General features: G+C 41.1%; 1 protein-coding gene across 2 annotated transcripts in view; it reads left to right on the top strand.

Annotated features, from left to right (window-relative positions):
• Positions 1 to 17,933, top strand: part of LOC101735642 (protein sidekick-1) — a 209,506-nt gene extending 191,573 nt beyond the window's left edge. The window contains exons 5-8 of one of the 2 annotated variants that reach the window (XM_038018463.2): positions 4,445 to 4,489; positions 5,936 to 6,053; positions 13,078 to 13,265; positions 13,900 to 17,933. In XM_038018463.2, coding sequence (XP_037874391.1) covers positions 4,445 to 4,489; positions 5,936 to 6,053; positions 13,078 to 13,265; positions 13,900 to 14,009 — 461 coding nt within the window. In that variant the 3' untranslated portion in view covers positions 14,010 to 17,933. The remainder of the gene's footprint in view (positions 1 to 4,444; positions 4,490 to 5,935; positions 6,054 to 13,077; positions 13,266 to 13,899) is intronic. The other variant, XM_038018464.2, reaches the window with a different exon arrangement.
• The last annotated feature ends 9,110 nt before the right edge of the window (positions 17,934 to 27,043 follow it).

Raw genomic sequence — 27,043 nt, 5'->3', positions numbered from 1 at the left:
CCTCATCGCCTTATCGCTTTACCTTTGACTATTACCGGACTCTGGCTTACACAGGAGCAAGTCACCGTCAGCACCCTAGACACATACTAATCCAACCGATCCACTAATCATGTCATTAGCTGTCTGAAGATACTAGGACCAGGCACAGCGACCCTGGGAACCTGACTCGTCGAGCTCGTTAAAGATTTAGACGTAAAGCATCATAACCCACACAAAAAGCAGCTGAGTTTCTCGCCGGATTTTTTCAGTGGGTTGCGATTCCTAGCCCGTAGTATATACATTCGCGAAGAAACTGCCCTTATTTTTTTATTAGGTCTCTTTCGGAAGCGCTGGGGCAGCTGTTAGAATTTCCCACCCAGGCTGAGCCCGTACTCGATCACCTGTCTTGATGAATCTGGAAAGGTCTACGGGCCACCAGTAATAATTCCCTCCAAGAAAAAACCAGATAGGCCGTAAGCTTGGTCACACATTTAATGCAAGTTCCTAGTAACTGAAATAAGCTAGTTGGTGGAGGCTTCCCGCGCGGACTCCTAACGCGCCGTACCGCAAATAATTACTCAAATTCATTTTTTGTCTTAATCCCTTTGTTTTTGTGCACTATCCCTTCAGTTTAATCAGCGGTAATAGAAACATTGTTAAGAATCAAAGATACCAACGAAAATATCTACTTAATAGGAGATCAAACTGGACGAAAAAAATCAAGCCGCGTTTCTAAAAAGGTCCAAAGCGTGGCAGTCTGAATAATTCGAGGGCAAATATAAATTTTTATGAAAGGGTGGACGGCCAAGGGATCCAAAACAATAAATATTTGAAGCACTCGAATAATTGTTTTATTAAAATAGCCGAGTTTTTACCGAGTTTAATTGACTGAGCTGTTTTTTGTCTTGTTCAAACACGTTTTCATTGTGTCTGAACGACACTCTAGGTTCGATAATGCTCTGAAAGAAATTCATTTTCATGAGCCACATCACTACTGGTTGTAACTGATTCGAAATTTTAGGAGCGTTCTGAATAAAAAACTGTTTTACATAATTAGTGTTAGAAGCGACGATTCTGAGCCCAGATAGGTGTGTCTCATTCTGCCTATTCCTGCTACAGAGCAATTCTGTGTTCCTGAAGAGTAGGGCAGCCGCTATATGACAAAAATAAGACCTTTGACCTCACACCTTAACGTAGGACTTAGGATATGGCAATCGCACTAGGATTTTCAATAACTACAGGGTATGAAGAAGTATTTGAGCTCGTCTGCGCACTACAATAAAATGTACATATATACCCTCCCACCTTTACAAAAGCCGTGTTACCGAATGCATATCATTTCGGCTACCCATCAATATCTGGTGTCAACGCCACTACCATAGACTAGATCATGATCAATAAAAACTCCTCCAATATATGTTATGTATTATACGAGTAACTCAATCACTACTTAATCCTCCGGTCGTGGCTACCACTAATTACATACCCGACCGCGACGAGGCAACGCAAAACCGCCGTCGACCGAAACATATCTTGTCGGATTCCCCGGATCCATTCTCGTGCCTTTAGGTTCTTCAAGAGTTCGACGACGAACTAACCCATAGACACAGCCCACTGAGCTTCTCATCGGATTTTCTCATTGGGTCGCGATTTCGATCCGATGGTATATTCAGCGAAGCACTACTCTTGCTAGGGCTAGTGTTAACAAATTTTCTCAGGATGGGTCCGTGAGCTACTCCACTACTAAATCATTACTTAGGTACACGTTTGTGATCTACATTTAGTCAAAGTAAATTAAGTAGATAAATCGGGTTCACATACAGTTTTTCGAACGACTCTATCTACGTATTGCCCTAAAAAGGCTCAATAATTTTGTATATTAATGTACATATTTATTGTGCCCCTAATACTGCCCTTCGTGTCAGAAAAGCTGTTTTTATTTTATTGTTTTATTTAGTTGACATTATTGTCTTCGGCCACAATAACGATACATTGGAACATGTGTACATAGGATTAATTTATAATACACTGTTTTAATTATATAAAACGAACCCCAGACTAAACACAAAAGATCCAGTACACAGTGAGCGACTGTTTTCAAACGAAATTTATCGTTGAACCTAAAATGTTAGACGTAAAACTTAATTTATTTTGTTCTGTTATAAAATCCACAGAACGAGGTCGAGTTGGTAATTTTTCAAGGATAACAAGCTGGGTAATGCGCTGGATGGATTCGAGCAGCGGGATGTATCAAACGAAACATGGTCTGATAAACGGACGGCCTTACTTCATTTGTATATAGAATATAATGGAATACGAAATAAGGTTGGGTATTAACTTGATCACGGTCTGGGAATTTTATGAGGGCTCAAATTTGTTTACGGTTTTGGTTCACGTTGTTGGCAACAAAATGTATCTGTCACCCATTATATTAACAGTCCAAATACAGTAGCGTGTACTCGGCTAGGCGATGCTAGTGATCACTTCACTTTAAAAACTTCATACTTCACAGTATGACTGTTAGGAAATGAAGCATTAACGGATCTGCGGCGTAAAACCTATCTTAAGCCCGCGGCGCAATATGTGAACATGTTAAATAACATTGTTATTGTCAAGGATACGAGAAATTTTGAGTCATGAAGTCGTCGTGGCCTAAAGGATAAGACGTCCGTTGCATTCGTATCTAGCGATGCACCGGTGTTCGAATCCCGCAGGCGGGTACCAATTTTTCTAATGAAATACGTACTTAGCATATTATGTTCACTATTGACTTCCACGGTGAAGGAATAGCATCGTGTAATAAAAATCAAACCCGCAAAATTATAATTTGCGTAATTACTGGTGGTAGGACCTCTTGTGAGTCCGCACGGGTAGGTACCACCGCCCCTCCTATTTCTGCCGTGAAGCAGTAATGCGTTTCGGTTTGAAGGGTGGGGCAGCTGTTGTAACTATACTGAGACCTTAGAACTTATATCTAAAGGTGTGTGTCGCATTCACGTTGTAGATGTCTATGGGCTCCAGTAATCACTTAACACCAGGTGGGCTGTGAGCTCGTCCACACATCTAAGCAATAAAAAAAAACGCGCCTTCCAAATCCAACAAAAATATATGTTAGTAAAAATTTATAAGTGAGCACAAGCTCGGAATATGAGTAGTTTTTTTCGAGTTGCCAGCAGACAGGAGTGTTAAGGAGCAGCCTTTGATTTGTTTTATGAAGACGGTTTCACTAACTTGTTTTGCACCTATGCTTATATCCTATAGCCTATGTATATATGTTAAGGAATCTTTTAATTCAAATTTTATAAATTACTAGCTTTTACCTGCGACTTCATTTGCGTAGAAAGAAAAAAAATCCCGATTTTGAAACATTCTTTATTGGTGCTCCGTTTGTATTGGTCTTTGCGTGATGTTATATAGCCTTCCTCAATAAATGGACTATCTAAAACTGAAAGAATTTTTCAAATCAGACGAGTAGTTCCTGAGATTAGCGTGTTCAAACAAACAAACTCTTCAGCTTTATAATATTAGTATAGACAAAACTTCCGATAAACTTGAAAATGTGCTCACTTATAAGAAACGATGAAAATACGATAACTTTATTATTACTGTGCCTTAAACAGGATCATTAGGAGAGAAAAAAAATGTTGTCCTATCAAGTGTGTCCTATTAAAGCCCTTTTTAAAGTTTTAAATAAAAATTATAGCAATTCGAACAAGGACTCCTTTCAATATGTTCACTCGTGAGTTTCTCCTTTGTGTCTTATTAGGAATTAAATTTTAATTCAAAACATTTAAGCCGATATACATAGGTGTTTGCAAATAAACGGCTTACTTAATTTACATGTGGAACAGTGAACAATCGTAGTCCGGAATGAGAGATTCCCATTGGTTCCTGCTCTAGGCTAGTGTATGCCACTCTTTAACAGGGATTAATTAGGAAGTGTGATTAAACTTCACGGCATGCTCGTCTTGTACTTCTTGCTTCGGCTTCCTCAATACTGAGGGTCGTGACCACCTCCTCGCAACAAGAGTTTATTACGGACCATTCCACGCCATTTGCCTCTATCTGCCGCCGAGTGTAGAGCGTCGTAAACCGTGGTGTCGAGGGTAGTGCGGATCTGGTCAGTCCAACGTGTCGGGCCTCTACCTCGTGGTCTTCTTCCGTTCACCTGAATTTAAATCAAAATTGATAAAAAAACGTAATAAAACTTCGGTTACACCAACTTTATAGATCACTAGTTTTATTGCGTGACGAGGCTGAATGATAAGCGCCCAGTTTAATGTCACCTACATGTTTTGTTTTTTCAATCCTATTATATTTGAAGCTGACCTGTCACCGCTCTCCTCACGTCACCTCTACTTCTCGAGATTGCGACAGGCCATCTCGACATCGCGTACGTCAGTGAAGTTTGTTAGATACTTTATATTCCTGATCCTCTCCTAAGATTTAATCTTCTAAATTCCAGATGAGTCCCACACCCCCGCGACCTCGGCCCCGCCCCGCTCCTCAGGTACATTGTCCTGTTACATCTATAATTAATTATTTTTTAATAGTATATCATTGGTTTATGTTCGCTTCGGTATATATGCGAGGCGCGGTGGAGGAGGCACGTCGCTTCAATGCCAGTTCATTTGCTCCCATCATTGGAACGTTCAAATTGCTGATGTCATTACTTCACATCATTCCTAAGTATCTGCAACTTACAAACTTGAGACAATTCCCCTGTAAACAGTCATGGGACATAATAAAACGTAGCAAAACAAAAAATAAAATCAAGCGCGAGATGAAATCGTAAAACTCTTTATATTATTATGTCATCAAGTATTCGAATTAAAATACTCACTTGTCCAAGGTACTTTAAAAAATAGCAACTTTAATATTAGAATTGTCATACTACACCAAACCAACCAGCTTCTCACATTAGAAAGAGAATTGTCGTTGTTTTGTAAAAGCCAATTGTTTTAATTAAACAGAATGTGTATTATTTTCGCTAATTAGAAACAGTTAGTATTTTTGACAACATAAATATTCGTTTTCTGTTTGAAGTTTAGTAAGAAATATTTACATCATAATGATGTTTAGAATGTAGAAAATGTTGTGTAAGTTTATCAATTATAATGATGCTTAAAACATGCATGGTTGATTCAGAAAATTTATTACAATTATTCAGGGTATTTCAACATTTACTAGGGCTCCTGCAAGTATATGGAGCTATGAACGTGAAATTTCCACATTGCATTTTAAAAAGACCAGTAGCTTCCACGTTTAGAAATCAATAAACTGAAACTACGCCTCACCATCAGGTGGCCGTTATCAATTTAACCCATAAAATAAAATGTGATCGGCCATTTGATTTCAGTAAAAGCTCGAAACAAAGTTGAATCAAACGGCAAAAGCGCCGATGACGTTAATGACGGGACGCGTGCCGCGGGTGGGTGCTTAAAGTTTACAGCTTCGAAAGAGGCTCGATAAAAATAAACGTTTCACTCGTTAAATCCAATTCTAGAAATCAACTTAAGTTTAGAGTTTTATCACTGACATTGTTGAAGTTTTCCAAATTAGGATTTATTTTCAATTTAGATTTTTTTGTTTGAAAGAATCGTAAAATGTGCAAAACTTTGAACAGCTTAATGTTGAATAATTTTCGTTGCAAAACATTAACGATTTAGTAAAGAAAGCAACTTTTGAAATTAAGCTCAAAAATTTAAAGTTTGACGCGAGCTTCGGGGATCTCATCAAAACCTTAGCAGGATTCTACGGGAGCGCTTTATGTAAATTCCTTTGTAAAATTAAGTTTCATACAGTTTACACCCAGAGGTGCTCTAATAACAGACTCGATCCATCGAACTGAGATTCCCATTTGCATACCATTTCCACGCGTATTTTCCTTCATGCGAAATATTTGTTTTATGCTAATATTGTCTCGTGTTATAAGGTTGATATTCGCTTGTTGCAGCTGCTGCGGCTACCATATGGGGCTCCCAGGACGTCTACGTGAAGAAAGGGAGCACAATATCGCTGACGTGTTCGGTGAACGTCCATTCGTCGCCACCCTCCAGCGCCTCGGTCTTGTGGTAATTTGTTCATACCAAATGTACTACATATTGGGGAAATGCAATGTTTCAAACTTAAATGTACTTTCCAATTACTTTTCTAACTTATTCTATCACAGTTATAGGAAATTAATTAGTGTTAGAACTTTTTTATTGGTTAGATAGATGGACAAGCTCACGGCACACCTCGTGTTAAGCGGTCACCGAGGTCTATAGACATCAATAACAAAAATGTCACTCACCTTAAGACATGAGTTCGAAGTCTCAGTTTTCCAGTACACCGGCCCTACAAACCGAAACGCATCACTGCTTCACAGCAGAAATAGATTGGGCGATGGTATCTACCCGTGCGGGTTCACAAGAGTCCTAACCACCGTTGATTATTATGCAAATTATAGTTCCCGTGAGTTTGATTGACACATCAATTACGTCCAAACGTAAACTACGTTTAAGTCTAAGTTTTTTTTAAACTGGTAAAGCGCCACTAACCACTGACAATTCATGAAACAGCTCGAGTGCCTGTCATTAATCATGACCATTTATTTCATTTTACAAAGACCTCGACTTTGTACTCGGGTCTCCAACAAGCTCCAAAGACATTTCAAGCTTAAACTAAAGATTTGTACTCTCGTAATTTAATATTTCAAATCTAATCTCAATTTTAAATTTAGCTTTCGATAAGGTATCCAATTTGATTTAGCGCACTGCTTCAGTATAAATTTTTATCAAGCAAACGATATAAAGTGCATCTGGTACTAAAGTTATCCAAATGAGCGGTCCACCTTTTTTTTTTTTTTTTTTTTTTTTTTTTTTTATGATTGAAAGTTTACTGGTGGCCCGAAGGCCTTTCCAGTTTCACCAGGACAGGTGGGCGAGCAAAGGCTCAGCCAAGAGGGGTGGGATTTGCTAACAACTGCCCGAGCGCCTCCGAAGGAGACCTAACAACTCAAGAGCAATTGTTTCGCGAATGAATCTACTACCGGATCGGAATCGCGACCCGCTGAGAAGATCCGGCGAGAAACTCAGCGGGCTGATGCATGGGTTAGGTTGCACGTCGACCTCTTTGTCGAGTTCGACGAGTACGGTTACCGGGGTCCCTAAGCCTGCCCCTAGTATTAGAGCTGAAGGCATCTAATGCAAAGGTTATTGGATCTGATGGATCCGTAAGGACGTGTCTAGGGCGTCGACGGTGACTGGCTCCTGCATGATCAGGATTCGGGGAGTAGTCAGCGGCGGCAACGATAAGGCGATTATCATGACGCATAGCCTTATCGAAGTATCGTTCCGACGCTGACTTCATGTATTTCCGAATTGATTCGAGGCCCAGGTCGTCGTGTAGGTCAACGTTCCTCACGAACCACGGAGCCCCGACAGCTAACCTGCAAAAGCGGGATTGTAGGGATTGGAGGGTGTCTATGTGTGTGCGGGCCGCGTGAGCGAACACCACACTCGCGTAAGTCATGACGGGCCTTATGCAAGTTTTGTAAAGTGTCACCTTGTTCCGAAGGGACATTTTACTCCGCTTACAGATCATGGGGTAGAGTCTACCGAGAATAAACGCGGCACGGTCACGGACTGATTTTATATGCGGGCGGAATGTCATCGATGCATCCAGGGTAACGCCCAGGTACTTGACCTTCCTGGCCCAGGGTATGGGTTGTCTAAAGAGAGTAATCGGTGGTGTGAGATTCCTCCTCCTAATCCGGGAGGAAATCCGTGTGGAGCTTCCCCTCTGAAATAGCACCGCAGTACTTTTCGCTGGGTTGATGTCTATGCGCCATTTTCGGAACCACTGTCCTAGGGCTAGGGCTGCGCTCTGAAGCTTCTTCGCGATTAGGGACTTGTTTCTACTGGAATAGTAAACAGTCGTGTCGTCGGCGAATAAAGCTAAATGGGTCGGCGGCGACCGGGGAATATCGTTAACGAATAAGCTAAATAGGAGGGGTGAGAGGACAGAGCCTTGCGGGACTCCAGCTGTGAGAGATCGTGGGGAGGAGCGGGTTCCCTCGACTCGATATCGAAAAGAGCGGTTCGACAAGAAGTCCCGTATGATGAGCACGAGACTATCCGGCACGCCCATGTTGAATAGTTTGAAAATCAAACCATTGTGCCAGACTTTGTCGAACGCTTTTGCGACGTCGAAGAAGAGAGCTCCCGTGTATAACGGTTTTGGTCGATTAAGCCCCACAAGAATGTGCTCCGTGAGGCGGTGCACCTGTTGAACGCATGAGTGATTTGTACGGAATCCGAATTGTTCATCGATAAGAATGCCCTTGGATGAGACGAAGTCTCTGAGGCGTTTGTAGAGCAGACGCTCATACAGTTTGCCTAGAGACATGAGGAGGCTAATCGGGCGGTAGCTCGTCGGATGATTTTTTGGTTTACCGGGTTTATGTATGCCGATAACGTCCGCTTCTTTCCACACCGCGGGAAAGATACAGTTCGCCATAGCGGCATTGAAAATAGATGCCAACATCACGATGAGTTGGACGGGTAGAAGTTTAATAACGCGGTTGGATATACCGTCGGAACCGGGAGCCTTGCGAGGACGTAGGTCTTTGATCAAGTCTTTAACTTCCATCGGGGTGACGGGTGGTAACGCATCAGAGGGTGGCAAGGAGGCTCTGCGTTCTACCTCACTGTCTACTAATTCTACATGAACAGGGTCCACGGATTGAGTGCTGGGCGTGCACTGGGTTTGCAATGTATCGGCCAGCAGCTCTGCTTTTTCGTCATCATCGAACGCCGCGAGTCGGCCTGAGGGGCCTACGAGGGGGGGCATAGTTACTACCGTATCCGATTTGAGAGTACGAGCTAAGCGGTAGTAAGACCTTTGAGAGGGCGCGAGTCCTTCTAAGAAATCAGACCATCTGGCATCTCGGACTTCGGTGATGCGAGACTTTACGTCGCGTTGTAGGGCACGCATTCGAATACGATTTTCCGCGGTAGGATACCTATCGTACGCACGGATCGAGGCGTTCTTAGCTCTAAGGAGTTCCCTAATATCGTCGGGCAATTTGAAGCGGTGAAGGAAGTCCTCCGCTACAACTTGCTTCGATGACCTATCTAATGTCGAGGTGATGTGTGACGTTACGATGTCTATGGCTTCAGCGGTATCCTGAGGAGACGGGATAGAGTCCGGACTAAACGGAAGCGATGGTGGATCAGATTCAGCCAGGCTGATGCCCAGCGTGTGCCAATCCACCACAGTCCTCGTGACGGGAACGGAATCGGGAGCGCGACCGAGCTTCATAACGACGGGACGGTGGTCTGAATCTAACTCTGAAACTACTTCGATCGAGTGTAAGCGCAGAGTTACGTTTTTTAATAACGCTATGTCGAGTATATCCGGGCGATGCGCGATATTTAGCGGGTAGTGAGTCGGGGTTAGCGGAGCGACGATATCGAAGGCGAGATCATCGACTAACGCGTCAAGCCGCCTGCCATTCGGGGTTGTGGTGTGTGAGTTCCACCTGATGTGTTTACAATTTAGGTCGCCCGCCAGAATGACAGAGCTCCCCATACCGAGCAGCGCCTCGATATCACTGCTTAGAACGATCTTATCCGGTGGAAGATAAACGGACGCGATAACGATCGGCGCGTGTCCCGTCAGTGAGATTCGGCACACTGATGCTTCGATATTAGCGAGCGCGGGAGGATCGAGCGGGACGCAATGCAGGGCTCTTCTATAGTAAATGACGGTACCACCACCACGGGCAGAGAGCCTGTCGTTCCTGACCATGTTATAGTTCGCGATTTTAGGGTCACGGCGCGCGGGCTTAAGTAGGGTCTCCTGCACTAAAAAGATATCAATTTGGTGGTCACGCAAAAAGTCAGAAACCTGATCACGTTGATTTGCGAGACCGTAAGCGTTAAAAAATCCTATCGTTACGGATAGGGGCTTTATTCTACTTATATACGCCATTGATTACCGGCGGAGTGAGGGGAGGACGTACGTATTTAATGACGCGTATACGTCGGCGTATTCCTGCACAACGGCGATAAAGTGTTGTGCAGTGGAGGCAGCGCGAATGGCGTCGCCCAAAGCGTTAACGCGCTCAAAGTTGATCGACTGAAAGAAGTCGATCGCTAAAGCGAGATTGTCGGACGCGGTCGGAGGGCAAGTCGCGGGAGAGGGACGAGTCGCGGGGGCGGGACGAATCGCGGAGGAGGGAGTTGTAGCCGTGTTCGTGTACGGCAGCGGTTTTGCCCAGGCCGAGACACTGGGCACCGCCGCCGGAACGAACGCTGGCTTAGCCTGCGACGCAGAGGGTGCCGAGGCTTTGATGTCTGGGCCGGAAGCTCGGAGGCGGTTTTGGCGGGCGACGCGGCGATTTATTTTAGGGGCTCGGGGGCAACCACGGTAATTCGCGGGGTGACCCTGTGTTCGACACAGGACGCAGCTAGGCGGTTCCGTCGCGGTTTTTTGGTCGCGAGCGCAGAGGGCCGTGGCGTGATCGCCCAAACACTTAACACATCGGGGGCGCGCGTGACAGTTACGGGAAGAGTGCCCGTACAATTGACAGTTATGGCACTGGCTAGGAGTGCCTTTTTTATGGGGGGCTTCGACAGCGATACCAGAGAGCCTACAGACGGTCTGTGTGTTAAAGATTTTCTTACCCTCGGGGGTAGGCTGGAGAGCGACTAGAACCATATTATATGGCTCCCTACCGCGACCGGTGTGCATACGGTGCACAGAATTCACTGGTAGGCCTTGTTCTAACAGGTCGGCTTTTACGAGCTCTACATCTAACTCTTTAGGGATTCCGCGTATTACAACGCGGAGTTCGCGCTCCTCCTGGAGCGTATACGTATGGAAACTTATACGCTCCTTACGGAGGTAAGAAGAGAGGGCCCTATGGTCGTCGGGTGTTTGAACCTTAATTTGAATGCCGTTCGCGAGGTTACGGGCATTCGTGAAATTTATATTTTTGGCCTTAAGGGCCAGGCAAACTCGATCCCAAGCTGCCTTCTCCTGAAGGATAACCGGGGGAGGGGTCTGGGTTTTATTTTGTGCCACCGGACGCGGCGACGGAGTGGCACGGGCTGGGGGCGCAACGGGAGTCTGAGGGCGGGGGCGCGACGCGTTCACGGCTTTGCTAATTTTAGCGGCCGCGGGAGCTCGAGACTCCGCGGCACGCTTCTTACCCTTCTGTACCAGGGTGAATCCATCCGTCGATGAAGCGGGGGCGAGGTCGACCTCCATGTCCGAGTCAGAGTCGGAGCACGAGGAGGCGGGTGCAGGCGACCTACGAGCAAGTGTAGGTGTTTTAGAGGGCGCGACGGAGGCCGCGGATGATCGCTCAGCTGAAACGATGGTCACGGCGGACGACGCAGCAGCTTTTCTCGCCAGTATAGGCGACACGGGAGCGGCAGGCACGACAGAGGCTGCGGTGCTCAATGCAGAAGCTCTGCACGCAGGTACAGGCGACGCAGGAGCAGCGAGCGCGGCGGAGTCCTCGAGAGGGCTCGCAGTGTGATTGGCCTTGAAGGCCAAAAACTCCGAGGCGAGCTGTGGGTGGCGAAGTCGGAGGAATTCCGCGAATACAGCGTCCATGATCGCTGAGTACCCAGGTGGGGCGGCCCCGGGTCTTGAAAACACTCGCCTTGCGGCGAGGCCCCAACTTCTCGGACCTGAGCGGTTCTATTGAACACAGGTGGCAATGCGGCGCGATTACTACAGGACAAAGAAAAAGCACAACAAAACAGAAATTACGAAAAGAAACAAAACAAATAAATACTTGCAGGAAACCACTTTGTCGGCAGATGTACCACGAACACAGAAACAACAAAAGGAAACAAAACAAATAAAAACTTCCAGAAAGAGCACTTAGTCGGCAGATGTACCACAAACACAGGCCGCGCGAACAATGGCCGGGCTAACAAAAGCCGGGCGAACAAAGACCGGGCGATCGAGTGGACGATGAGCACGTCCGCACGTGACGGGTGCCTCTATCGGAATGAGCGGTCCACCTGCGGACAGCCGGCTTTATTGAATTCTGAACGGGAACATTTACCGTCGAACGCATTTTGTATTTTATTTTTCTGAAAGATTTACAAGAAAACTGGTATCTCGAGAACTCTGCTTGTTTAATGTTTCAAATAATTACTAGTGTTAATTTTGGGAGTAAGTACTAGGAAATATGGAGAGGAGGTGGCGAATACTTGGGTAGTCTCATACTTTACTGGGTAGTTAGTTGTAACGAGTAGCCGATTTATGATAATATCATTAAGTTTCTAGTGTTCATTTTTGCTGAAACCCACTTGTCCTCCACGTGAAGTGTTTAAAAAAAAGGACTATATCTTGTCGCTTTAACGTCTGCATACATCAATTATTGAAAAGTCCAATCAGAGGCTATATCGACCTCACCTCACATGACTGCTTCGTTAATCTGTTACTGAGTGATCCTAAAAACAAGGCACTCCGGGTTCGATCCTCCATATAATTTAACATAATTTAGTGTTTCTGATAATAAGAGTTAGGAGTCTGGATACTGTCTCGTTTGCATATTGTTGTTTTACCGGTAACACAAGAGAACTGACAGCTTCACACCCTCCCGTACATAACGTTTTGTCTTAATTTGCTTAAAGCGCGTTTCAATAAACTATTATCATATAAACAGTAATCGAAATTCGACTATAATTAATTGAAATTATAAGTTTGATCATGATTAAGGTTCTATTGTCAAAGACTATTTATAATACTTCTATAATCACAGATTTTGCCAATACTACACTATAAACAAATAATATTAAAGATAAAGAATTCTAACCTATTCTCTATTTGACCACAGACTTTGAGCCTTTACAAAAGTTTGACAAGAAATATAGAGTATATGTATGTATGTGTGTGTATTTCAAATACATGATAGTGTGTGTGATATATTGATTTAATGTACTTTTTATGCATAAATTAAACAAAAAGTTAGCATTCTGCACTCCTTCACTATATTCTCTATAAGTGTGGGAATATTGATATAAATCTATTTTATAACAATTACTTCGCCTCACATTTTCAACCAAATAATATACGCGTATATCTTAGGTACCACGGAAACGCTGTGGTAGACTTTGACTCGCCCAGAGGCGGCATAAGCCTGGAAACGGAGAAAACCGAAGGTGGAACCACCAGCAAGTTGCTCGTGACGAAAGCAGCGCTCACTGACTCCGGAAACTACACGTGCGTCCCGAACAACGCACATCCCGCCTCGGTTTCTGTACACGTGCTTAATGGTGAGGGAAAAGCCTTGTTATTTATTTCCAGAAATTGTCGATCATTATTGGCCTCAATTTAATGAATAGAATCAACAGGCTATTAGACTTAAAAAATACATTTTTAATATAAAAATGCGTCGGCCTTGTTTAATCTTAAAAAAACACGTATAGTCATTAGTGCCCGGGATAGTGTACAGATTCTAACAACGCCCTATGGACTAAGCTCGTCTATCCATTTATGCTCATAAAATGTGTGACCTATATCTGCCGAGATTGTTTGACTAACTTTATTATTAAAGAGAGCATATCACACAATATCTTTATAATTGTATAATAAATTGTATATATATATTTATTACGTAGTGGGATGAACAAACTCGCGGCCCGTCTCGTATAAAGCGGTCCCCGGAGCCCACAGACATCACCAGGTGACTGCCGCCACACACCTCGAGACGCGATGTCTGTTACCATTACGAGTAAATACCGGTTAACGATCACAGTACGCTGGAATAACACTGAGTTAACGCTGCTACCCATTCCCCAGTGAATCTCTCAGTCATTTATTATGAGCGCTATGACAGAGATAGAGCGATGATATTCTAGATCCCACACAGACGACGTGCCTTATATAACGACCGTTATTTGTACGTAGGTGAGCACCCCGCTGCAATGCAAACGAGTAACAAAGCGTCGTCCTACCTGACGTCGCAGCTGAGCTGTGCCATCCTCACGTACCTCCTCTCCTCGACCGTTGGCAGATGATCAGCTTAACTCCTAATCACGAGGCGTGAGCTTTTGAAATTAACTTATCTCTATCCACCAGCGCACGAATGTAAATTTACTTTGAATTTTTATGATTGGGAATTTTAATTGTATTTTCTTATTGCTAAATTTGCCTTGTAATGTAACATTAAAATCATTATACAAATCTGGTTGTGAAAACATCTATACAATATCTACATTCCCAAGCGTCTATGTTTATAAAATTTCATTTCAACACAAAAGCTCTCGCCAAACGCGTTGTAGATTTTTTAACGTAGATTGACTTAAGTATTACTTTAAGTGAGTTCTGTGTTAAATTAATTATAACTATAAAATACACTGAAAAAGGTTTACCGGTGGCGGGGCACGAAGGAGCCCTTTGGGACTCTACCACAGTCCGGTCTATTGTTGCCGCAGAGCAATGATCTCTTGCACTCCGATGCAATACAGACTTCAATATAAAAATGATCGCTTAGCACCAGATGATAGGTCAAGAGATCCTTGACTCATATGCTCTTTTGAAACTCGATAACAACAATTTTTACATTGTTAACTTGATCAACGAACCAATTGTTTGACAAAGTTATTCCCGTAATTATATTTAATAATTATTATTTAGTAAGTTTTGTAAGTAAGTAAAAAAAATAGTAACAAAACTGAATACTGTAAAATGGTTTTTGAAATCAGCCCAGTAAAGCGAACATTATAATATAATATGATGTTAGTTTACTGTGAGAGGTTTTTGTTGATGTGCTGTTTGCTCAATATTTATTTATAGTACCTGAGTCTGTATGAAATTATAAGAGAAGTCGATCAGTGTCTATTGGGAATCCGACTGATAGAACGATGAAACGTGATCTTCAGTAATAGAACGCCAGAAAAATTACGACACAGAATTAACATAATGTGTATTTGGGAAATGGAAGCTCACGAATGATTGTTTTCAGTTAATTTAACTAGAGCCAAAGTAGAAAGCGCGTGGCTGATATAATATTAAGTAACAGTCGTAAATCAGAACTTGGACTGACTTCCGGTGTGCAGCCTTATTCTGTCTACACACCACGGCAGCCGTGCACGAGCGTCAAAGCTTACAGAGCATCTAACGCAGCTTCACACAAAAAGTTCCGACGACGATAAGTAATAATGTAAATTGGACACTTTTGTACATAAATTTAATACGTAATAGTAGACGTTCGCATTGTAAATATAACATATAATGTACATAATAAATGTTTATTTGTAACATAAGTAGTGCCACCATTCGTGTGGTGAAAAATGTTTCACTTCTGTTCTTAGAACGATTTATTGTATTGCGATCCGGAGATCCGTTCAGTTAGAATTTAATTAATCGATTTTGCTGGAATCATAACCGAGATAAGTTAATAAGTGATATTTGGAAGGGAGGATTACTGGTGGGCCGGAGACCTTTCCAGTTTCTCAAGAACAGGTCATTCAGCCCGGAGGGGTGAGATATGCTAACAACTGCCCAAGCGACTCCGAAAGCGCCTTCAGAGCTCAAGGGCAGCTGCTTCGCGAATGTAATAGATGGTATCTAGAATCACAATTATTTTATATAACAAAATCAGTTTTATCAGCGGTTTTATTTTAACAGACCTGCTCTGTAGCACGTGTAACTTGACACGTAACATCGGACAGACAAAACTTTACCTGTAACTATCAAGCTCAGAGATCAATGTATGCGCGCTCCCCGTCGTATGTACAGTCGCACATAGCTCACAGCTGTATATTCATACGCAGCTATAATATCGAAACATTGTACAACACAAGCCCACCTGAAACTTTACGTACCTTTGATATTAAGGTTCGCGTTGCAGTGTCAGATAAGTTTGTTCTGTACATTTCTGATGCGGAGTTAGCGCAACCTGCTGTATCATCAGGGATGTCAGGAACGGCGTATGCAAAATTATTCGAGAGCCAGTTTGGTAAAATTCTGGAACTGATTGCAATGCAAGTACGGGTGGTAACTAAACTAAAAACTAATCTCTGAGGTCGTGCTAGGTGTGCTGCCGATAGTTCTTAATCATTTTATTAAGTCGTCGTGGCCTAAAGGATAAGACGTCCGGTGAATTCGTATCTAACGATGCACTGCTGTTCGAATCCTGCAGGCGGGTACCAATATTTCTAAGGAAATACGTGCTTAAGAAATCTTCACGATTGACTTCTACGGTGAAGGAATAACAGCGTCTAATAAAAATCAAACCCGCAAAGCTATAATTTTCAAAATTACAGGTGGTAGGACGTCCTGTGAGTCCGCACGGGTGGGTACCACCGCCCTGCCTAATTCTGCCGTGAAGCATTGGTTTCGGTTTGAAGGATGGGGCAACTGTTGTAACTATACTGTGACATTCGAACTCATATCTCAAGGTGGGTGGTGGCATTTACGTTGCAGATGTCTATGGGCTCCCAGTAACCGCCTAACACCAGGTGGGCTGTGAGCTCGACCACCCATCTAAGCAATAAAATATATATAATTGAATAATCTTTCAGAACGGATTATGCACAGACAGACAGAGCAGTGGTAAACAGTAGACATTCGGAGGGTTGCTGAATACCATTGAACTTATTATAGTTCCACATTGTGCAGTCGTCACATGTTTGTGGCTTGTGTGTAGTGAATGCCCCGCGGCGCTGCGCCGGCCCGGCCCCCTAGAGTAAGATCCCAGGGCCGCCAGACGTCACGTATTTTCTGACGAACGAAATGTGGCCGATTGCGTAGTGTTAGTATGTCCTAAGAACACATGCCTATCCTGCTAGCTTGCTTAGACGGCCAATTTTAAGGCGACCTACACTACGCAATCGGCCACATTACGTTCGTCAGAAAATACGTGACGTCTGGTGGCCCTGGGATCTTGGACTATCCGCTGTCGAGTTGCCGCCAGCAACTAAGTTTCAACTGAACGGAGCTCCGTCGTAACTCGTAGGTGATAAAGACAAATAAAATAATTTAAATTCTATCAAATGTTTTTAATCAAAGTGTTTATACGAGTATGACGCGTTATGTTTTTATTCTTTATTCATGTTGATTCAATATATTTGGAGCCACAGCTCATCCATCACACGGAGGTCTACTGAGCCGATCGATTTCATTTCCACTTAGTAAATTGTCATGGGAAACAAATGTTTACAGTATAGATTCTTTTATTTTTTAAATATCAAGAACACATCAAACGCCTTAACAAAATTTGGCGTAATATTTTATTTGAAATCATAATGTTGTTTGTTAGTTGGCCCGAAATATAAAAACTGTGTTGATGTCCAAAAACCATAATATATTACTACCCTATTGTTAATACTTGTCTTTTTATTAAATCAATCTTTTATGAACGCGCAATGTACTCCGATGCTAGTGCACGACATCAGCATCAGCGTTATATCTGACAACAAATCTTTTGGCTGTGCTGATTTTCAATAGCATATAAAGATCGGTTTCGAGAAACTCATAAAAATGTGCTAAAAAGTTTTATTTCATCAAATATTTTTGTATATATGCAATGGTTTTGTTTTTGAGAATATTTCAATTCACGTTGGGCACGCCAATTGTGTATGTCGCTTAAAAAACCTTGCCCAGCCTTTCCATCTCCATCCACATAAAAATAATGAAATTGAATCAACATGTCTCTAATGCTATTAAAAATCTAAATGAAAATCTCTTGTACACTTGTATAGTAGTTATCTAATTATTCTAATAGCGTTGTAGATGATATAATATTAAATAGATATGTTCCTTAAAACGAATGTAGAGCAATGTTGGTGAGTGTAATTAATTGTATGATTACGCGATTTTTGAAATAACGTGACATATTGCGTTAAACTGAGAATAATTTTTATTTCAAACAATTTGTAAATATTACTATTATAAGCGAAAAAAGGGATTATTAATAAACATTTTAAAAAATATATAAAGGCTTGTTTTATTTGATGTACCTCCCAAAAACTACTTTCGAAATATTTTTCATTTCAGAATATTGTATATTTGTGTAAAGAACAAATAGAATATAAATAATATGAACAATAGAGCGAATCGCACGAATATTCAAACATACAGTTATGAGCAGTGGACGCATCGGCACTCAAGGGGTGATCCCCTATACCATTTACATTAATTAGGACCATGAACTTCAAACTGCAGTACTGCTACGCTAAGAGCTCATTGCACATGGATCCGTATCATACAGCACATATTATTATGTACATAGACCCAGCGTCCACTACTCCTATAACGTCCAGTTGCTGTTGTTGCTCTAAGCACGTCATTACGGATCCTCCCGATCCATTAACGGTGCTTATAGGTACCACAAGCACCGGTCGTCACCCACCTCGTCGAACCCGTCGCTTGCAAGGAAGGGCTCGACGAGTAAATTAACCCATAGACACGGCCCACTGAGTTTCTCGCCGGATCTTCTAAGTGGGTCGCGTTTCTAATCCGGTGGTAGATTCTGCGAAGCACTGCTCTTGCTAGGGCCAGTGTTAGCAACACTCCGGCTTGAGAACCGTGAGCTCACCTACACATCAAGGAGAAGCTGAAATAACTTCTCGAGGCTATCAGCATGGGTAGGAAAAAAAGCCGTTGTTGCTGCCGTTGCCACTTGGCGACACTGCCGCAGTATGTATTCAGCCGCTTTTAGGCACTAAGTTGGTTGTTTGGTGGTTATCAGACTTCATGCCGTACATGCCGAGACGATGACTAAAAACAATGAAATAGTTTACTGCTAAAGTTGGAACAGCCATTAAAATAGGCACAACAATGAAGGGACTTCCCATTTAGAACCGTTTACTTGAAGTTTTAATAAAATACCTAAAAAAATTAGGTTCCCACGTCACAAAGATCTCAAAGAAAATTAATTTCATAACTTTGAAACATAAATACGCTCAAACGTATCGCCGACGACAGATTAAACAGAGATTCAATAAGAGAAATGGACGACTTTTCACAAGTAGATTCACTTTATTTGCTTTCGCGTAATAAAATCACATTCAAAAACATACGTTAAAGCGATTTATATAAAACGAATAAGCAAAAAAATGGAAGAGATATTTCGTATCCTTTTGAAGTCCCAATCTCAGAAATTATATTTTTCCCTCTTAATCCCTCTAAATACAATATTTTTCTTTCAACGGAATAAAATCTTAAAAGAGTATCAAGTGTACCTCCATAAATCGAATGTTGAGTGCTGGACGTTACGACGTCGTTATAGCGAGGTTACGCTTAAAACGACCTGTCTCATAAATTGATGTTTCCACATCCAACACACAACACGCGAAATACGCGCAATAAATACAACTTGTTTTGGTTTTAGAAATGCATTTAGTAAAAATGGATTCCAGTGATTCTATGAAGGGCAAAGGACATTGTCGTGTATTTGTCGACTTGAATATCGTTTGAATACTTGAATACTCAGTAGGCCCGGTACACGCTATTGAAACTTTAACGCATTTAAATCAATGAGTGATGAAACTCCTCTCTATTCTATGTCCACTTTAGCCTTAGTCAAATATACCTAACACCTTATTAATTGATTTTAATCGAAATATTCTTTTGTTTGTTATTTGTTCCGGAGTTATACCAAAATATTTTGCTGAATTTAATGTATTAGGTCATACAAGTCTTATGATTAGAAAGTGAAAATTGATAAACGACTCACCCGTAACGGGAGATGGAGATACAAAAACTTTGATAAGAACAATCTCCTCACATTCAAGTAGGTGACAACAATAAGTGGCTCTGGATTTCAAATGTATAATCGAAGAAGCCGTTTGACAGATTTAGATTTTAAGCGGAGTATTTACTTGTAAAAAATAAATCAGACAAGAGAGATTAAAACATCGTATTGCGGGGCGTCGTATCAGCGAGTACTCACCTCGCGCATCGTATTAAACCGCATCCCGAAGTGATGACACACGACTGTTATTTAGGTCGCCGGATTACAGCGAGAGTGTGCCTTCAGCCTTATTTTATTTTGTTGAAATTTTTATGCGAGTTTCATAATCTCGGCGACAGAGATATGTTTCATCCGAATTCGGATTCAGAGTATTTTCACTTTCCTTCTTGTACAGGATCTTTCATTATCAATTTTATTCGAAAAATATTCACCGGTAATCTGTAGATGATGTTGTGAAAAGTTTTTCTTTTTTTAAACCAATTTTTTTTTTTTTATTATTAATAATGTGATGAGTAGTAGACAAATCATAGATATTGGCGTTAACGTTGGGGTATTTGACATAAGTAGTTACGTGACTAAGAAAGACATCGTTCCCTTTGAGTTACGAGGCTTAAGTTTCAGTTGTCCTATAGGATCAGCTCTCTTATCTTACAAATCTGAGTTTGATACCGGCACAATAATGGTACATGCTCGCACCGACTCGTACTATTGAGTTAGGAAGGAAGAAATATCAATTCCTTCATCGTAGAAGTCGCAAGTAAACCATTGATGTATAATAAGTTTATGAACCTTTCCTACATACGCGTAATTCTAACTACGGTATAGATTTAATGATAGTATTAAAATATTAAAGAAGACCATGGATATCACAATGTGAATGATGCCCCACCTTGAGACCACATATTCTGTCACCATTAATTACGTCACCAATAATTAAAACATGTATTTTGTATGATTCAGATCTTTATCTATTAATTTCTTGCGGGACTATAACCCTGATATATTCACATCAGTCGATACGAGTACCCGGAAGTCTCATCTATAGACTTACTATCTCATCTTGCGGTAGGCAGCTGCTTGACTCTGCCCCTGGCATTGCTGAAGTCCATCGGCGACGGTAACCACTCACCATCAGGTGGGTCGTATGCTCGTCTGCCTACAAGGGCAATAAAAAAAGAACCTTTAAGCACTTTACAGTAAGTGGGCCAAGATGTCATTAGCGCGTCCGCAGACGAAACAGAATAATGAATCCGTCGCTGTTGTATAGGTTCTGGCTCGCTCAGCTCTACAGTTGTCTCAAGCGGCTTCGTGTCAGGACGATTAACGTTTTAGGCGAGGATAGGCTAATGTCAGACAGGTCATTACCTCGCCCGATGGTCTGTGTCTAGTAGAAACAGCTCAAAGATAACTATTTTAAAACACTTTCACGGTTTTGTCTTGCATTTGTCTATTTTATGGAGACGGAGCTCATCAATTACTGACGTCGGTCAGGACTCTGTCCAGGCAAGGTGAGATGTAACGCTACACTTGTCGATTCAAAATAACGTGTATTTCCTATAATAATACAGAAGTGACATGTGTGACATTTTAAAATTTCTATCCTTAATTAGACAAACCTCAACATATTAAGTATCCATTTCAAAAATAGATATTCTTTTTTTTTTTTTTTTATTAGGCACACAATACACATTACAAGCTAAAAAAGAAAAAATACACATTTCTTTTTGCCTTTTTATTGTTTACTAGCGACCCGCCCTCGCTTCGCTTCGGAAACATTAAAACACACATGAAACCAAAAAAATAAAATAAAAAAAATAATAAAAAAAGTAGCCTATGTTCATCAGGGACAATGTCGGCTTCTAATGGAAAAAGAATTTTTCAAATCGGTCCAGTAGTTTCGGAGCCTATTCGAAACAAACAAACAAACAAATCTTTCCTCTTTATAATATTATATATTGTTTAAAAAAAGCAACAAGTTAAAAAATTATTTATTACTGGTGGCAGGACCTCTTGTGAGTCCGCGCGGGTAGGTGACACCACCCTGCCTATTTCTGCCGTGAAGCAGTAATGTGTTTCAGTTTGAAGGGTGGGGCAGCCGTTGTAACTATACTTGAGACCTTAGAACTTATATCTCAAGGTGGGTGACGCATTTACGTTTTAGATGTCTATGGACTCCAGTAACCACTTAACACCAGGTGGGCTGTGAGCTCGTTCACCCATCTAAGCAATAAATAAAAAATTGGCTTGTACCTAACATAAGCCATGCGCGCACAACTAATCAGGACAAATATGCTAAGTACACAATGTTCCTTACAACTATAGGATTTTTTTTTCTTTTATTCATTATGATATTTTATATATAATATATTAAATATTAGTAGTTATTAATAGTACGAATAATTTTTGAATTATTGCCATTGCGACGACGCGGACAAACCAACCGACACACTTGCACCTCTCTGATGTTGTTATCACTGTAATAAACATTGACAGATGCCTTGAGAACTTGTTGAACGAAACACATCATAGCCCCCAATACAGCAGTTGAACCTACGAGGATGTGAATTTGGTTACAATTTTCAGTTCTGCTTTTAAATTCTCAAAATTTAAAAATAACGTTTCACTGTACTCAATGATAACTTGCCAATCGAACTTCAAACGTAACTCAAAGTTGTAAGACTTACTGTTGATCACAAGAAGCCTGAAGTCAAACGCTGTAAAGTCCACAAAGCCGAGTGGCTCTCTAAAAGTACATTCGTTGTGCAGCTCCGATGCACAAAGATTTGCACACACACACACACACACACACGCACACACACGTGAACGCAGCGGATTGACGGATTATGTACCTTTGTATCGGATGCTTTACTCGGAATCTAGACGTCGAGCTGGCTTTGAGATCGGTATGCTACAAATAACGTCGGTAGAAGGAACTGAATTATTGTTCAATACGCTTGTGCAGGAAGATACAAACTCACATATCAATTTGGATTTTTAATAATAGTACTAATGTTCGTCAAACGATCGGGTTTCAACCATTATTTATCTCATTTCAATCAGTGACATTTCAAGATTTTGATTCGTTTTATTTAATACATTTTCTTTGAGTTTGAGATTGACAATTCCAAAAAAAAAAGTCTATATCCAATGAAGATTTTATTGATAATACAAAATCTCGTCAATGGCTATTAAAATAAGGGAAAAAATATGTTGACAAATACAGGAACAAATGCTTCTGAATTCATTTTTATCTATTCTAAAAAAAACCTTTCGATGGTAGATAGATGACAGCGCACGAGCCGCAACTCATCCTACATAAGACATTGCCTTTCACGAGACGTGTCTCCATCCGGTTTCATCTCTCCTGTTTTTGCCACGTGATGAGAATGAAATGAGATTTGAAATTTCAACATTTATAAATGAACAAAATAAACACGCGAATAAAATTGAAAATAGACTCTGACGTGTGTGGATAGTCCGCCTTTCATTGAGAAGGTGAAATCGCTCGGTAGTGCGACCGTCGGAATGTTGTTGTTCGGACCTTGTATATAATAAGCAAGCTTATCTTGAAAATGTCGTTAGCGAGATTCAGTCATCTATCAAAAGTCTTGTATTCTATGACGGGTATCCGCTATAACATCTCAATATTAGAATAGTATTATTTTATGTATGAAATACTTTTCACGTACTTTTGACACCTTGATAACGTGCAAACAAAATTTCATGAGATTTCTTAGAGTTTTTTTTATGATTGAGGGCTTACTGATGGCCTGGTGGCCTTTCCAGTTTCACAAGGACAGGAAGGCGAGCAAGGGCTCAGCCAAAAAGGGCGGGATTTGCTAATAGATTCCTCAGCACTTCTTATTGGATCTGAGGGATCCATAAGGACGTGAATTTTTAGAGTAATAAAGAGATGAAAGTATAACAAACGAACGACATCACATTCGCATTTAAAATATCGATACCATATTTTGTATGCAGCGGTATCTATTTGAGATAAACCTGAATCGCAACAAGATCCTGATAACAGGCGCCATATTGTCATTATCTGTCTCAAATTAGTCATGGAACACGGTTCAGAGAGTAGAGCAAACCGTCTTATAGTATTATTCTATCTATCTATCAGCCCACAGACGTCCACTGCTGGATATAGGCTCAGCCCAACGGCCCCGGTCCTGCGCTGCTTACATCGCAAAGTCGTCACTATACTGAGCGCGAAACAACGAGCTTTAACAACAAACATTAGCTCTACCAGCTTTCTTTTAATGGAATTTCAAATCGGCAATATCTAGCCTTTGAAACCTTTTAACCAGAGATTCGATTTAAACAGGATCGCTACATGGAGACTCTATGTGCGTTGAATGATCAAACAAAGTTTACGTTTCAATAATAAAGAGACCAATACAGAACCCGGCCCGGACTGGACACAGACTGCGCTGCGATCTCATTAAAAATCAAGTAACACATATTTAATACAAAAGTCGGCTCCTCTATTGTCAAAGTCAATAAACGTCTTTTAAAAAGCCGGAAGAATAAAAAAAATATGTGAATTTTTCTGTTAATCAACGCACACTTGTAAGTAAATGTAATTCTAAATAGAAGTATCGATGTGTTTGTGTTACATTAAAAGTTACGCTAAGAAAGTGTGTGTGTGTGTCTTAAAATATTTTATAATTTTTCTCCGTAGGCCCCAATAGTTTTTAAGGAAACCAATTACAACATAGAGACGTAATTAACCTCAATTATAATAGTTCCAAGTTTTATTATTTTTTATCAATAAAAATCTTGCAGAACAAACCGTTCACATAATTAGTCTTATGTATATGTATATGTATACGTATATTAGTCTTAAATGTTCTTCTAAACTTTATAAATACCGTCTTTAAGCTAATTTAACTGGACCGAGAACATAAAATGCGCTAAAAATACCACAATATACACTTCTAAGTAAATAAAAATATTATTTCTCGACTAAAACTTCTGCCAGGTACGACTATACTGCGTATACTTTGGCACATACATACATAGATAATGAAACAATAAATATTTAATTGAGCTGCTGATACCCAACGCGATCAATAATGCTATAATCCTTATGATCAGTGCATCCCCCGCGTCATAACTCGCTTTATATCTTGTGGGATTTATAGTTTTGTTCACGACGACCAGAACGTCTAACCAGCCATTTTGAAAAAAAGGGACTTCAGACATTAATGTAATATGCTTTAAGCTTCACGTTTGTGTGCTTGGAAATTTCAAATACGGCTTGATAGTTTTGATTTCAGGGGCCTTTGATTACGTCACTTTCGAGACATGGAGGGTTTCTGGTTAGATTCCCTGAACTTGATAGATGATTAGGTTATTTTATAGTTGGCTGTAAATCTAGTTAATCTTGAATATCAGTGTACTTTTTTCGGTCATCTTAGTGTGATTTCATTAAAATTGTTTTCGCTCTAGGCAGGCAAACAAGTCCATAGTACGCCCGGCTTCATTGTAGAAAGAACTTACTTGTGGGGCTTTTAAAATGCGAACAATATCAAGATTCATACCACAATAGACAATTTTTACCTAAAATTAAAGTTATAAATAGCTACCGAACCTAAAAGAGATGAATGTTAAGATATCTCTTAAAAAAATAACCGAGCGTCAATATTTCGTAGCATTATTTGCTACGATGGCTAAGAAGGTTACGAAGGCTACGACGAAGGTAGCTACGAAAACTGGCTGAATAAGGAGGAAAACCTCTTTAATAATTTTTTACAATATGTCTAAATGTACCTTGATCGTAAATAGGTTTATTATATTTAGTTGAACACATAAAATAATTAACTACCACGAGCTTGAATCTGGAACAACAGCCGGCTCTAGCTCGAAACACTCTAATTATTCGATTCTATAATAACAGTTACGAAGGGCATGTTTTTACGCACTTAACATAGTCTAAGAGCTAATTAGACTACAAAAGCATGATTGCTTGAAGGAAGAAATAGGGAGGCTAGTGGTACAGGATACAGGTGGATAGAGATATGGTGTTTATACGTTTATACATTTAATATAAATATAAATCGTCGTGAAATTGTCGTGGCCCAAAGAATAAGACGCCCGATGCATTCGTGCTGAGCGATGGACCATTGTTTGAATCCCACCTCCTCCTCCTCGCGTCATTTTCCTCATTACTGAGGGTCGTGACTCCCCCGCTGTATCAGTTTCTCTCGTACGATTTCCCTCCATCTGCTGCGATCCTTAGCTTCATGAAGCTTCATTTTTTATCGAATCCAGCAGGGGAGTACCAATTTTTCTAATAAAATACATACTTAACAAATGTTCACGATTGGCTTCCACGATTAAGGAATAACATCGTGTAATAAAAACCAAACCCGCAAAATTATTATTTTTGTAATTACTGGTGGTAGGATCTCTTGTAAGTGTGAAAGGGTAGGTACTACCACCCTGCCTATTTTGCCGTGAAGCAGTAATACGTTTCGGTTCGAAGAGTGGAGTAGCCGTTGTAACTATAGTGAGACCTAAAAACTCATCGTATCTCCAATCCAACGTAAATGCCACCAAAGGTCAATGGTGGCATTTACGTTGTAGATGTCTATGGGCTCCAGCAACCACTTAACACCAGGTGGGCTGTGAGTCCGTCCACCCATCTACGCAATATAAAAAAACACAGTCTTGTAACTTTGCAACGTGCCGTACCTTCACTACCTCGGATATTAACCCTTCAGGGATAAGTTAGGTTACATTAAAATCTTTGTGGAGATGTTCATATAGGACGAGGCGCCAGAAGATGCGTCGTGCATCATCAGCAATCCCAACAGTATAAATCGATAAAATAGTTTTTGTTTTGTGTTTTTTGTTGGCCTAATCCTATGCTATGTGTTCGCTACAACATCCTGCGGGTAGCACCGCTCCTGCCGAGACTGAGATCCATACTAGCGTGTCAAGGATGAGGAAAAAAAGAAGCGACCCCTGGTCCCTTAGGACAAATGCTCGTACTTTTTTCAGGTCTGCATCGAATCCGGACCTTTTTTATATGTTACTAGTAGGCAAACCGGTAGGGCTTGTCTTAAAAGAAGGTCCCCGTGGCTCATTTGCTGATGAGGCAGGAAACCTTTTAGAAAAGTCATCGCCGCCCGCATCGTTAGCACCTAGTACCGATCTTTTGTCTGACTGCAATTTGTATTAATTTTTGGGTGGACTAAAGGTTGTAAATATATCCGAAAGTTACACTCCTGGTGAAAAAGTCCCAATTGTAAGACGAGCATTGAGAATATGTTGTTATTGGACTCAGTTACAGGTCACCGTATGTACGCTAGCCAGTAAAAATCAAACTGATTTTTTGAGTTT

The sequence above is a fragment of the Bombyx mori genome, chromosome 21 (genome assembly GCF_030269925.1).
Source record: "Bombyx mori chromosome 21, ASM3026992v2".
Lineage (NCBI taxonomy): Eukaryota > Metazoa > Arthropoda > Insecta > Lepidoptera > Bombycidae > Bombyx > Bombyx mori.
The sequence above is the reverse complement of the archived record's forward strand: the minus strand, read 5'-3'. Positions and strand labels throughout refer to the sequence as shown.